The following is a 12,154-nucleotide window of genomic DNA, read 5'->3' as shown; positions in this document are numbered from 1 at the left end:
TTTTGTTAAGCGAGAAGGCGTGGTGCTCATGGCTAAGATGTAGGAGCATTAGGTTAACAAGGTAAGATTTTTAAATTGAATACTGTCAAGAACCAAATGCTGCTTTCCAGCATTGTAGGAACATAAATTTACATAATCTTACCCCCCCCAAAAGAGTTATTCATCAACCGCCCAAGCAGACATTCGCAGTGACCAAAACTCCTACGAGCATATCTCAAGTAAACAAACAAATACAAGGATGTTGCGCAGTAGACAAAAGTCTATCTCTCAATCAGGACCAAAGGATCTTAAAGCGGCACAAACCCGTCGCTATCGAAACCTTTTGACTCACAAGGTTTTTGCTAAGCGTCACCGCGTGATCGTCCAAGTGTGGGCATCAAAACCATGTGTTCAAAACCCCGCATCGGCATTGTTCCCTCGTGAGTGTTGCTAGACTGAATAAGGGACAGTCAGCGAGATGGACACGCGGGAATGTCTCGAATGGGGTGCTTTGTTGCGTGAAACAGCGGGCGGTAGTGGCGATGGTATACACAGTTGGAATGCGGCCAATTAGGGTGTGAGACTCTGTCGGATATCTCGCAGTAGCAGGCACCGCAGTCACCTTATCCTTCAACATTCAACTGGCATCGAACCAGCACTAGCTCTTCATGTGGTCATGGAACGTCAACAAATCTCAAGATACGCAATTGAAAGCGAGGCACTTCCCCATCCCGTAATAGCCTTGTGCGAACTCGGGAGAAAACCACGCGGAGCTTCTACTCCATCAGCAATGGTAGCGGTACCCACGCCGACGCATCGCAAATATGACAACTCCGTCGCAATATAGTGAGTGGTAGTACTTGGTAAGTGTCTTTTTGGGTTGCGCGGGCAAGGAGTGGAGGGTGGGTGGATAAGAGTGAGCCGGAAAGCTCGATCAATCGTCGATCGAGCTATTTAGGCGCTGGAATAGCTGCGACTACTGCTAGTCGGCCAAACATCGTCTTCTTGGGTAAGTGGTTAATGCACGACGGGAGTAGTTGTCTCAGATAGATGGGAGCCGCTGTAAAGTGATGTGTACACTTGTACTGCTTCTTACAGTACCAACTTGATCGCATGCGGTTGGCGGGCAGCACGAGCCGTACGATCATGAGATGACGGCTGTAGTAACAAAGCTCAGGAGTAGCGACGTGTTACTTGCGGCTAGATGGAGCCTCACGAGATGGCCTACCAAATCTTACCTACATGTAATATCAGCAGCCTAGCAAGACTTGTATGACGTATTGTCTCAATCTTTAGGGCCTTGATGAATACCAGGTAAAGATGACGCCCATCACCTGAGAAAGTGCTGATCGGTATCATCCGCTCGTATTCTCAGCCGCAAATAAGACAATGAAGCTTGCAAAAGTACAAACTAGACAGGCAAGAACTAGACCCCCTCGGATAAACACAATGCGCACCAAATTTGCTGGCAGGGCTGTGATACCTATTTCGAATGAGAGAATCTCAATCCCTCCGTCACAAGAGCCGGCGTGTCAGCTAACTGCTGCTGTATAATAACTGACCAGCATCCCCGGTCCCCACGGGCATCTTCTTTTGCAGGGCCAGCATTGAGGGCTCGGCCAACGTGGCTTTTTACCAGGTTAACCTTGTCAACGACCATTTCCACGGAATTGGCTCACGGGGTTTATGCCCTGACCTGGTCAATTTCTGGGCTGCCGTGCCGGACACTAGCTTTTTGATGGGCTCGGACGACTCATGGTCTTCGTTGCGTGGTGCAGAGACCTCTTTCGCTATATCTCTCCAGGTTTGTCTGTTGCGTTGCAGCAGGTTGTAAACCCTGCCGAGGTTGCTTTCTCATTTCTCCTAGCTGAGAATGAAGTTGATACGGATGAATCGTTTATGCCATCACGTTGCTTCTTCTCAGCTCCTAGCCCCTCGAGCTGTGTTTCGAGTTCTGGCGTGGCTGCCAGTGCTAATGGCCGCTAGACTTCAACAGCTTTCAACAGGCTGGCATTTGTTACTCGCACCCCCACCGTCGCTTTCCGCAGCCCCTGGATCAACTTGTCAGGGGGGAGAGGGGATTCCAAATCAAGTTAAGCGCCAGGAACAGGCCTTTGATTGGTCCGTATCTTTATGGAGACTGTGCTGGACTTGACTTAGCTTCAGTCAGGGGTGTTTTTATATGGGACCGCGTAAAGTTGAGAACAAGCTGTGTCTGCGAGGAGTTGCTTTGCGTTGGTTGAAAAATTTCTCTCGTGTCGAATTTTGGCTTTTTGCGCGTACTGTTTTAAGTGCTTCTAATTGATTAGAATTGGCATTTGCTTATTTTTGTATCTGCGCAGGATTGTGTGCGAAAGCTTCTGGAGTGATGGTGTGTTTAATACCTAGTTCGACGTTGTTAAACCCTCCAAGTAGTTGTAAGTACTGTGGTTACCAAAACTGACGAGGAGTGATCAACTGCCAAGTGAAGGGGAGAGCCTTGGCGGTAAGATTATCTGTTTTGAATCGAAGATCTGATTACCAACTCACGTATGGTGAACATCGTCATCTCGCCTCGCTTTCATTAAACCTCTTGTGTTGGCAAGGTAATTCGTCACACTGGCTGTTTATAATCGTCATGTGTGATGCAGTTGCTTTTTGACATCACAAACACTCCAAGCTGCGGGTAGATAAAGCATGTTTGTGGGGGAGATTTGCCTCGGCCCAGACCTGGGCATTTTTGGTCCTGGCTGCGGCTCGCATGGGCCTGTTCGGGACGCTTAAGATTATCCGAGCCATCTGCCACAGCCCTGAGCTCGCAATAGGAGAAGATTCGACAGCTAATCTTATGGGGTTCGGAGCCCTCCGTTTCTGTGCCCGGCCGTTGAGCAGATGATCTCGTGACCCATGCACGAAGCCGTGTATTCGTGTTCTGTGCAGGGCATCCTCTGCGCCGGGTGCGGGATATGAGAACCGAGCGCCAAGGACCATTCCGCCGTGCACCCCCGGTAACGGCGTTGGTCAAAATAGAATCGGCATTTGGTGGTCGAGCACTAGTGAGTGCAAACCATACGGGCCCTCCTAGGTAGCGTAGCATACCGTGCCTTGTCGTCTTGAATAGGTACGAGTAGCTTCATCTGGAGGCCTTGGAGGCTTGCATAGCAGAAGGACCATACAAGTAGATGTGGTAGCACCCAATACCGCTAGCAGTTTGACCTTATTGTATGTGCCTACCAGTAGATCTCTGCGCCGCGTTCTGGTGGCTTGTGCTAGTACAAGCAGGTGCTCTCACCCCACCCTAATGTCATACATCAGACCATGCTCGCATCCAGTAATTTGCCTTTCTCCAGGATATCTCCAGTTGTCGCGTATGCAAGGGAGATGGCGCAGGGACACAGGCCGTGATCTTTCGTGCTACTATATAGTTGATAGGCTCGACTTGACTTCTGATATCTTTTGATAGCGGTAGTTGTGGCGAGAATCCTCCCCAGCACAGCCACAAAATAGACAGCGCGATGAACGAATGAGCGGGTCGAACTGATCGTCGCTTCGTTAATCTTGAACATCAAAAACGAAAACTGCCAGTGCGGTTGGTGGGCCAGCAGAGGAGTAATAAAACAAGAAAAGAAGAATATGGAAAAAACGCCACTCCCAAGGTGGTACACTCCAACCTCATTTCGACTATGAAAGTATTACAGAGTAGTATCACGTATCGTTCCGAGCAGGGTAGTATTGCGAAGAGTACTATTGTGATACGCACCGAACAAGGAGTTGTTCGTCCAATATTCCTCACACGTGCTTCACGTTAAGCCGTTGACTAGCATCGTAGCCAGCATCTTTTGCGACTTTGTTGATCAAAGGTTATTTGGCGGGAGGGCATGAGCGTACAAGCAGCGCTCATCAGCTTGTGATGATGATGGGAGACGGCCAATCTCTTTGCCATCCGGGAGTTTTCACAAGCGAAAAGTCGCGACGCTTTCTTTGCACAGCTCTTTTCACCGCTGCCAGCCCCGACGGTCCCGAGGCGCCGCCATCGCTTGGTATTCGGCTGTTTCGGACGTCCAACGAACAGAGGATCTCTCATCTGAGTACCTGCATGCGCGATGTAGCTCCGATGCATGTGGGTGCCAAATCCTTGGCCCAATAAGTGGAGATGCTGGGCGGTAAACGATAGTACTGTAGCAGTAGCACGAACTTTGTCGCGAGAATTGGACAAGATGGGATGGATGCCCGCTGCTGGCAGCTGTAAACAGCATGCAGTCATGAAGTCTAAGTCCATGAATGGGTCAAAGACTCTAGTAGACCGCCCGCAACTGGAAACTGCAGTAGTACAGTATGCGACACGGCCATACAAGGCAATGCGTCTAGACTGCAGTTTCGTCTACCTGTGGCCGGGTCAGCATTGCATTTGCGACCTGTCAATAATACGCCGGTCACCGGCGGGCTTTGCGGTGGAGGAGAATGAGGATGAGAGAGCCGCTCTATCAATTGACGTTAGCCGCTCGCTGCCATTTCCCTTTCGCTGTGGATAGGGCGAATGCTGTCGCTCAATTCTCCCGTACTTGTGCGTGCCTCCTTGCGTTGTCCGCGCACCAATGAGCTGCTGAGGGCGACAAGATGGGTTATTGCGTTGCCAGATGAAGCAAATGATGTACAAAGGAGCACTTGTGGCGCGCAGATGCTGGCCACAGACGGATCGTTCCCCGAGCAGACGTCTTTATACTCGCGGCGAGCCTCCTGCCATGTTGGGTGGCCGATGCTGCGGTGCTGCACGCTCGAATCGCGATGGCTGTGACGAATATCGCTTGCATGCATGCTGTGGAACGGGCGCATCACCAAACCTACCAGAACCATGTCGTGTGGGAGCAGGTCGGAGCACTAGCGGGTGGTGGTTTAGGCTATGTGGTTCGACTGCAGTAGTATAGACAATATCAACATTGGCATCGGGACCAGCATCACAATTCTCTTTGGGATCCGGCGCAGACAATAATGCAACCCGGTGTTCTTTGCTTGCTGGCGTTGCACTGCCGCTGGTGTTAGGCTGAGAGATTGGCAATATCAACACCACGAGCGAGAGCGTGAAGGAGTAATGAAGGACCAGCCGTGCCGCGAGCACAGAAGGCTAGCGCCAGGCCACTTTCTGCCCCAAGACATTACCGGACGCCACAGCGATAATACTTACTATACTACTAGTAGTGCGTAACCAAAGTCCCTGGCAGCTTAATCTCAGAGCTCATCTGCTGCTGATCTCGTCGACTGCAAGGGCGACAGCCAAAAAAGGGCTGAGTCAACAGGTTTCACGCCCAATCCATGTCGACAAATCAGGGGAACGCCCGCCCTCCCAGACACAGCGGAAGAAGCCTCCAGTGCCGCTGTCGCGCCGTCTTAGAGCAGCGTAGGCAAGGGGTCGGGCTCTGTGGTGGAGCTGACCTGAAGCCATCAGAGAGCTGTCTGCCATCTCAAACTGCCCGTTGATGCGGAACGAGAAGAAAAGTTTAGTTGCCCCCTGTCGCCCACCATGTCCAGCGGCTTGAGCCCAGACCCCCCTGCCGTGGCTGCATGCCGCTGTACCTGCGCTGCAGTGCTATTAGGGCGCTAGGCAGTGGCTAGCGGCCCAGGCACGACCGCTATCACTGCTGCGCTATCCCCATGTTCAGCTGCCGCTGCGCTGCGCTGCACTACCTCGCTCTCCGTGTTTTTTTCCTGCCCATATTATCCACGCCCCTTCTTCTCATCGCCGTCCAGAATCCCAATTTCTGCCCTTGCCGTGGTCTTCTCTCCACTCTTTTTTTCTCTTCTCCTCTTCATCCGCTCACTATTCCGGCGTTGCCTCAAGACCAGCTCTCTGCCCGCTTTTGTTTTTTCTTGTCGTTTCCCCTTGCAAGCGAGATCTCATCCCTCACGCTCCTTTCGATCTCCGTACCTGCAGTCGACAAACGAACGCATTTGCCGACTTCTGCCGTTTCGAAGCATGCTCTCTTTCGCCATTCCATCGTGATACCCGACACTCCTTTACCCAATTACTGGTCTCGAGCTTTGCAAACCTTCTCCTCCTTGAGGTGACAAGGCTGAGTTGTCGCTGTCCATTGACAACTATCGCGCGATTACGATATCAATACTTTGACGCCTTCCGTTGCGAGCCCGTTCCACCAGTACTCATCGAGAGTCACGCCAAGACAACTTGATAACTCTTAGCATCAATAGCCACCACTTATTGATCAGCTGCATTTCGCTCTTCCCAAACGAACTTCTATTTTTCACATACACACATACGCTCGTTCTCTCTGTTCTGAAGCATAGTCTTTGGGAGAATCTAGCAAGTCTGGTCTCGTGTTAATCGTTTATCATCTGGTACGTCAAAACAACTTTTTACTAAGAAATTTGGGACTCTCAGAGATTTCAAACTCCAATGTATGATGATAAGAGAGAGAAAGAATGATGAAGGAGGGAGAGAAAAGGAGGGGGGGGAGCTTCATTCGCATAGAGGCAATGCTGTAACTATAATAGTTCGGTTGGTAATGCTTGTCTATTTCGGCCTATCCCCGAGTCTCAGCATTGCCATCTTTGGTTGCACACACACATATATGATACATCTTGGCTGGCCATACGCTTGATACTAACGTCGTGATAGTCTGTTTTCGCAAACGGTATCTCGCCAGAGATATTGGGCGAATGAATGACACGATATCCGACGCTCCCGGCTTAACTATCTCGATTCGATACTTTACCTGTTCTCGTGCGCCTTACGCGGTTTACACAAGATGAATGTCTTCCGAAACAAGAAGAAGGGGAAGGATGAGGCGGAGAGCGTTCGGCCGTCCATGGAATCAGATTCCGCGGGCCCATTTCGAATGTTTGGCAAGAAGAAAGGCCAGGTCGAAGAAAAGACACTTGAACTCGACCTGAGCACCGCCTTGCCTTCTACTAATGACTTTAGAACCAGCTTGCTCATGACAGGCCTGTCAGCTCGCTTTTCCATGCTTCGAGAGCAAGATGACCCCACAACTAAGCTAGGCAAAGCAAGTGACGATAGCGTTCTCTTCCCCAAGGGAATGTCAAAGATGACAGACTTCGGTCTTGGAGGTCTTCAGGACATAGCAGAGGTGGAATCGATAAGGACACCTTCCATCTCGCGCCTAGATGGCTTCAACTTGGATGATGCTAGCTCCATAAACGGAAGCGTCATGAACCGCGCGAAACCTGTTGATGGAAACAACCTATTTGGCGGTCGACAGAAAGTCTATAGGCTGCCGGCGAATAGTGCTGGTGCCGGCAAGGATGGTAACATGTCGTCTAGAACGATTTACGACGATGACGTTGGAATGTCGGCCTTCCAGAAATGGCGGTTGGCGGAAAAGGAAAGACAGGCTTCCGAAGGGGGCGAGCCTGATAACATGGCTGATTTCGAGCCTCAGTCAGAGCTTGCGCTGGAATCGCTGCAGGAGACCCAGCAGGAATCTGAGCAGGAATCTCAGCTTGAATCTCAGTCAGAGTTTCAATCCGATGCCAGTCGCCGACGGGAGACGAGCTCAACACTTTCATCGGTCGCAGCCCGTCTCTCCGCCGCAACATCAGTCACATCCCAGGGAGCCCCCTCTGTTAAAGATTCTCAGCTTACGCCATCAACTTCTTCTTCTTCCGCAGAGCGAAGTGTTTTAAGGACAAGACGTCTATATGAGCAAGGTTTGAGCCGCGAGCTTCATGAGCAGCAGTCGTCGGCCATGTCCAGGATGGATAATCTGTCCAAAGGACGGCCATTTGCATCTGCAACACCAGATGTGGCTTCTCCAATCGCCGGTGCATTTGGCGATCGTATTCTGGAGCGTCGACCGAATCTATTGGCAAAGGCTAGTGCCCCGAACCTGCGGTCTTTCAGCCCTTCCATCACTGGCTCTGCATCACCTTCTCCCGCTGAGCCCAGCCCCAGATTTCCAAGTGCAGCTTCTCCCAAGCCAAACTTTGCAGTACCACCCATCAGCCCTCCCATTAGCGAAACTGAGGACCACCCACTGCTTGCTATTCAGCCCAACGACAGAGGCAAAGCCACGGCGATGGGTGTTTTTGATAGGCCCGCTGAGAGATATGACGAATCCACTTATGCTCAACGACAGCTGCAGCTACAACAAGGACGAGAAACGCCGGTAAAGAACCACCGCTCTATGGAATCCAGCCTCTCCGCTACATCGGATGACAAACTGCAAGCCCCGTCAGTGGTGACAAATCAATCACTGGAGGGAACAGAATCTGCCGGAGCCAAGATTGTTTCCGAAGAGCCTCCGTCCTTCTTTGACGACAGTGACGAAGAAGATTCTTCCATGCTCAGTGGATTGATAAACTCTACCAACCCTCCCCGGGTTTCTATTGAGAGACCTAATGATGGCGACCATCCGGCTTTTAAGAATAGTGCCGTCCCCGCCCCTCTGTCACTCCCTCCCAGATCACCTGGGGGTCTTTCGTCGGCCTCTAGTCCTGTCACTTTGCCCCCACAAGACTCTCCCACATTGGGTCCAAATAGTGGCTTGAGCGGAATGGTACGAGCCCATCTACGAAGCGATAGCAATGCCTCTTCGATCTATGGCGTGTTGGGTCAAGACGCAGAGCCGAGCAATGTACAGGGCAACACGCAGAGCAGCATCCAAAGCAACGCTCTGAAAAGCCCTGGCTTTGATAACAGCTTCAGCTCTGCAAAGCAGACCGCCAACGTGCGGCCTATGATGTCTCGCTCTCCTTCTCGCCCTAGGGTGCCAATTGATGAGGCAGGAAGAGAAGAAGATGAGTTTGCACGTCATCTTGCAGATGGAGCTCGCCGTGTTCGCGAGAAGCTGGGCTCCATGGCCATGGTCGAGGCTGAAATGGAAAGATCTTCCCCGAGTGCGAAGCCATCTTTGGAGAATCTCAGAGACGCCAATGCCCCGCGCACAAATGCATTGGGAATCTTGAAATCAAAGTCTAGCCACACTTCACTCTTTGACCGCCACGCTCGTGATCAGAGTCAGCCCAGAGCCATGAAGGCCGTCATGTCTTCGGCCTCAAATGGCGCATCATCGCCATCTCGCCGAGGATCCACGGAGAATCCGGAGGATTCGCGCAGAGGTCGATCGACACAAGCCCGAGAACGCTTTTCGGAAGACGCAGCTGCAACCGACAAAGAAGACGGTGTCCACGTTGGCCTGAAGGCCTTCCGCCAAGCACGCATAGAGCTTCAGAAGATGAAGGACTTGGAATCAGTACAGCGACCCCCTGAAAGACCTTCAATGGGTTCTCGCGTAGGGTCTTATGACGTCGGCGGCCCACCACCAGCCATGTTTAACAGAAAGGCGCGTGATGAGTCCAGACACGGCAGCGGTTCGCGCGCAGCGTCCCGAGCAGGCTCGCGAGCCCCTTCAGAGCGAGAGAGAAGCGGATCGGAAACGAGCAATGCTGGCCCGCCACCACTTCGACAAATGCGGCTACGTAATGGATCGAACGCATACGACGATCAATATACGCCGGCCAGTCCACCTGGCAGTGCTAGAAGCGCCTCTGCCATGAGACATGGCCCTCCGAGCGCTCGACGTCCCTACGAAGCTGGACAGCCCTCCCCGATGGGACAGCCTTCCCCGATGGCCTCTCCGATCAGCATGGGTACGAGATCCAGAACCGGCAGCTTGCTGGGGGCAACAGCATCCACGCCTAACCTGCTATCCAATGCACCCGCCCCCCCCACTGCCACCAATCAACCCTCGGCGCAAAACCTTTGGTCGAGCCAGCGAGGATGACATGTCAGCATCGCGGAGTGCCGGAGGCTTTCCAACCCACGATGAGTCTGATGACGATACTCTGGCCCAGCGCCGCCAAAAACTCCGCAAGGCTACAAGCGAAGGCACTAGCTTGAGAGCTCGTAACAACCCTCCAAGCAACGGTACGAGACCACCGCCTATGCCTCAAGGAACTATGCCCGGCGGCAGATTTCTTCCAGGTGGCGTCATCTAAAGCCTTTTTTCGCTTGCTTGAAGGATGAGTGCGCTGCAGTTTCATTACTGTTTGTCTTACCAGTTCCGGTCTCCTATTTAGCCTACCACGGCAGAGGAGTAAAAGACGACAAAGATACTTCCACCACTGTATTGACTTGTAATATTACGACGGCTGCTCAATGCTTGAGACGGCATGGGCCATTTCTAGTTTGTTTCTGATTCTCTTTTGATATTTTGCCTTCTTCTTCCTCTTCCTTTACACTCTATGTTTACCTGATATGGAGGGTGTAAATTTCCGAGTGTTGTTTTCTTTTCTTTTCACTTCTTTTACTTTTACTCCTTTTATTCCTCATATTCCTCATATTTCTTTATTTGTTTGTTTGTAGAGAAGCGGTTTACTGTATTAGGCGGGACTTGAAATCATCGTCATGGCGTCGGAATTTGCTCTTACAAAACGAGACTACTAGTCAAGAGTACACTGGCACATGGCAAACCACATTGGGAAAGGAAATGTTACGGGTGGGGTACAGGAAGTGCAACGCATGTGTGATGGGTGCGGAGAAAACACTACTACATAGGTAGTTGATGTTTAGGTAGCTGATGGCTATTGTCTGCGAAGCAGGCAAATTGAAATGATACAGAGCATAATTCAAAGGCTGGTGCCTATTCTCCCTGTTTAGCCGTGCTGTCTACTTTTTGCATTAGAAGCTGTCTCTGTGTGAAGTTCGGAGTTATACTGCGGCACTACTGCTCATCCTATTACTCCGGATACCGGTGCTTATCGGGGTTCACAGCGAAGACGAAGCTCATCTAAAACTACTGTATTCCATCTTTTTCAGTGAATAGATTGATGGGTCGGGGAAATACCCACAAAGGCACGGGGGCTCTTTGGGAATCGGGGCTGTGGATATAGGTTCCCCGAGCTGAAGGAGGGAAAAAAGAGGCTTGAGCTACGTTACTTCGGGTACGGGCTGTGTTTTAGTGTCAAGCTCGGGGAAAGACAGTCTCTCGGTCTGTAGCATCTCCTCTTTTTTTTAACCCCCCACGTAAGTTTGTACGACTTGATTGTTGATATTTATTCTCTATTTATCTTTCAAACCCATTATATCTGTATTTTATTTCCATATATATATATATATATATATATATATATATATAAACGCTCGTCGTTTTGTGCTGTCGATAAAGACTTTCTTTCAGAGCGTAAATTCATATTCCTGGGGTGCGTCGTCTCTCTTCATGTTGAATTTGCTTATTTACACATGATGCGGGGTTGATGGTCTGAGACTGCCAGAATGCGCTGCTTGCATGAGAGAAACCGAGCTGACGACCTGTAAGATAGAGATTGCTGTAGGAGTCGCCAACTGGAGTCAATCCTAGTCATGGCGTTTATTCGGCCGTATAAGCCCTCTGACTTTGAGGGCATGTCTCACATTGTAAGTTTGGAACCGGCCGATCTTGTTTCGTCTCATCTCATCTTATGCGTCGTTGCATCACCATCACCCCCCAAAATCTAGCCGCATCTTGCTGTCGTTAACCATCTCTCAATGGCAGTGCCGTGAAACCCTCAATCCCGCCCTTTTACCGTCCATACCCGGCCGCCGCCTGGCCCCGTACGTCTGGACTCACCAATACACGCACCTCTCTCCTGCGACGTGCTTCGTGGTCGACGACGGCTCCGGCCGGCCTGTGGGCTACTGCATCGGATGTCCCGACATCGCCGCATTTGTGGCCGCGTACGACTCTTACACCACGCAGGTACTCGATCCCTCGCCCGAGGTGACGCGCCCAGACGACTTGGAGCTGAAGGAGCCGCTGTTTCTGCCGGACGGGAGCGTCAACGCGGTGGTTTTGTCGCGGCTGGCGTATAATCCGCATCTGTTGCTGGTGGATGGCAATGCTGATCTGTTGGCGGAGTACAAGGCGACGATGCACATCGATCTGCTGGATGAGTATCAGGGCCAGGGATGGGGCAAGCAGCTCATCTCTCGGTTCGTGGAGAGTATCAGGGACGTTCCGCAGCGGGATGGCGGCGTGAGTAAGGGCATCTGGATCGGCGTGGCGGGGGATAATGGCAAGGTGGTGCCGTTTTATGAGAAGCAGGGCTTTAAGATTAAGCAGAGGCCTGTGGAGAGTAAGACGTATTTTATGGTGAGGGAGTTTTGAGATGAATTATCTTGAGACAAGGAAGAAAAGCTGGATAGAAGAATCTTTTTTGTAATAGAGCTGTTAGAATGAAGAAT

General features: G+C 51.3%; 3 protein-coding genes across 3 annotated transcripts; 2 read left to right on the top strand and 1 right to left on the bottom strand.

Moving 5' to 3' along the window:
* Positions 1 to 4,452: 4,452 nt before the first annotated feature.
* Positions 4,453 to 4,773, bottom strand: TrAtP1_008507 (uncharacterized protein; the record flags this gene model as incomplete). Its single annotated transcript, XM_066113932.1, has 1 exon — positions 4,453 to 4,773. The coding sequence occupies one exon, from the start codon at positions 4,771 to 4,773 to the stop codon at positions 4,453 to 4,455; it is 321 nt and encodes a 106-aa protein (XP_065970022.1).
* Positions 4,774 to 5,618: 845 nt separating this feature from the next.
* Positions 5,619 to 10,586, top strand: TrAtP1_008506 (uncharacterized protein). Its single transcript, XM_066113931.1, has 2 exons — positions 5,619 to 6,309; positions 6,590 to 10,586. Exon 2 carries the CDS (start codon positions 6,720 to 6,722, stop codon positions 9,714 to 9,716), a length of 2,997 nt encoding a protein of 998 aa, XP_065970021.1. The 5' UTR covers positions 5,619 to 6,309; positions 6,590 to 6,719; the 3' UTR covers positions 9,717 to 10,586.
* Positions 10,587 to 11,293: 707 nt separating this feature from the next.
* TrAtP1_008505 (uncharacterized protein) lies at positions 11,294 to 12,077 on the top strand (the record flags this gene model as incomplete). The annotated part of the gene is made up of 2 exons (XM_014086443.1): positions 11,294 to 11,347; positions 11,466 to 12,077. The coding sequence occupies 2 exons, from the start codon at positions 11,294 to 11,296 to the stop codon at positions 12,075 to 12,077; spliced, it is 666 nt and encodes a 221-aa protein (XP_013941918.1).
* Positions 12,078 to 12,154: the final 77 nt, after the last annotated feature.

This window comes from Trichoderma atroviride, chromosome 4 (assembly GCF_020647795.1).
Source record: "Trichoderma atroviride chromosome 4, complete sequence".
Taxonomy (NCBI): Eukaryota; Fungi; Ascomycota; class Sordariomycetes; order Hypocreales; family Hypocreaceae; genus Trichoderma; species Trichoderma atroviride.
The sequence above is the reverse complement of the archived record's forward strand: the minus strand, read 5'-3'. Positions and strand labels throughout refer to the sequence as shown.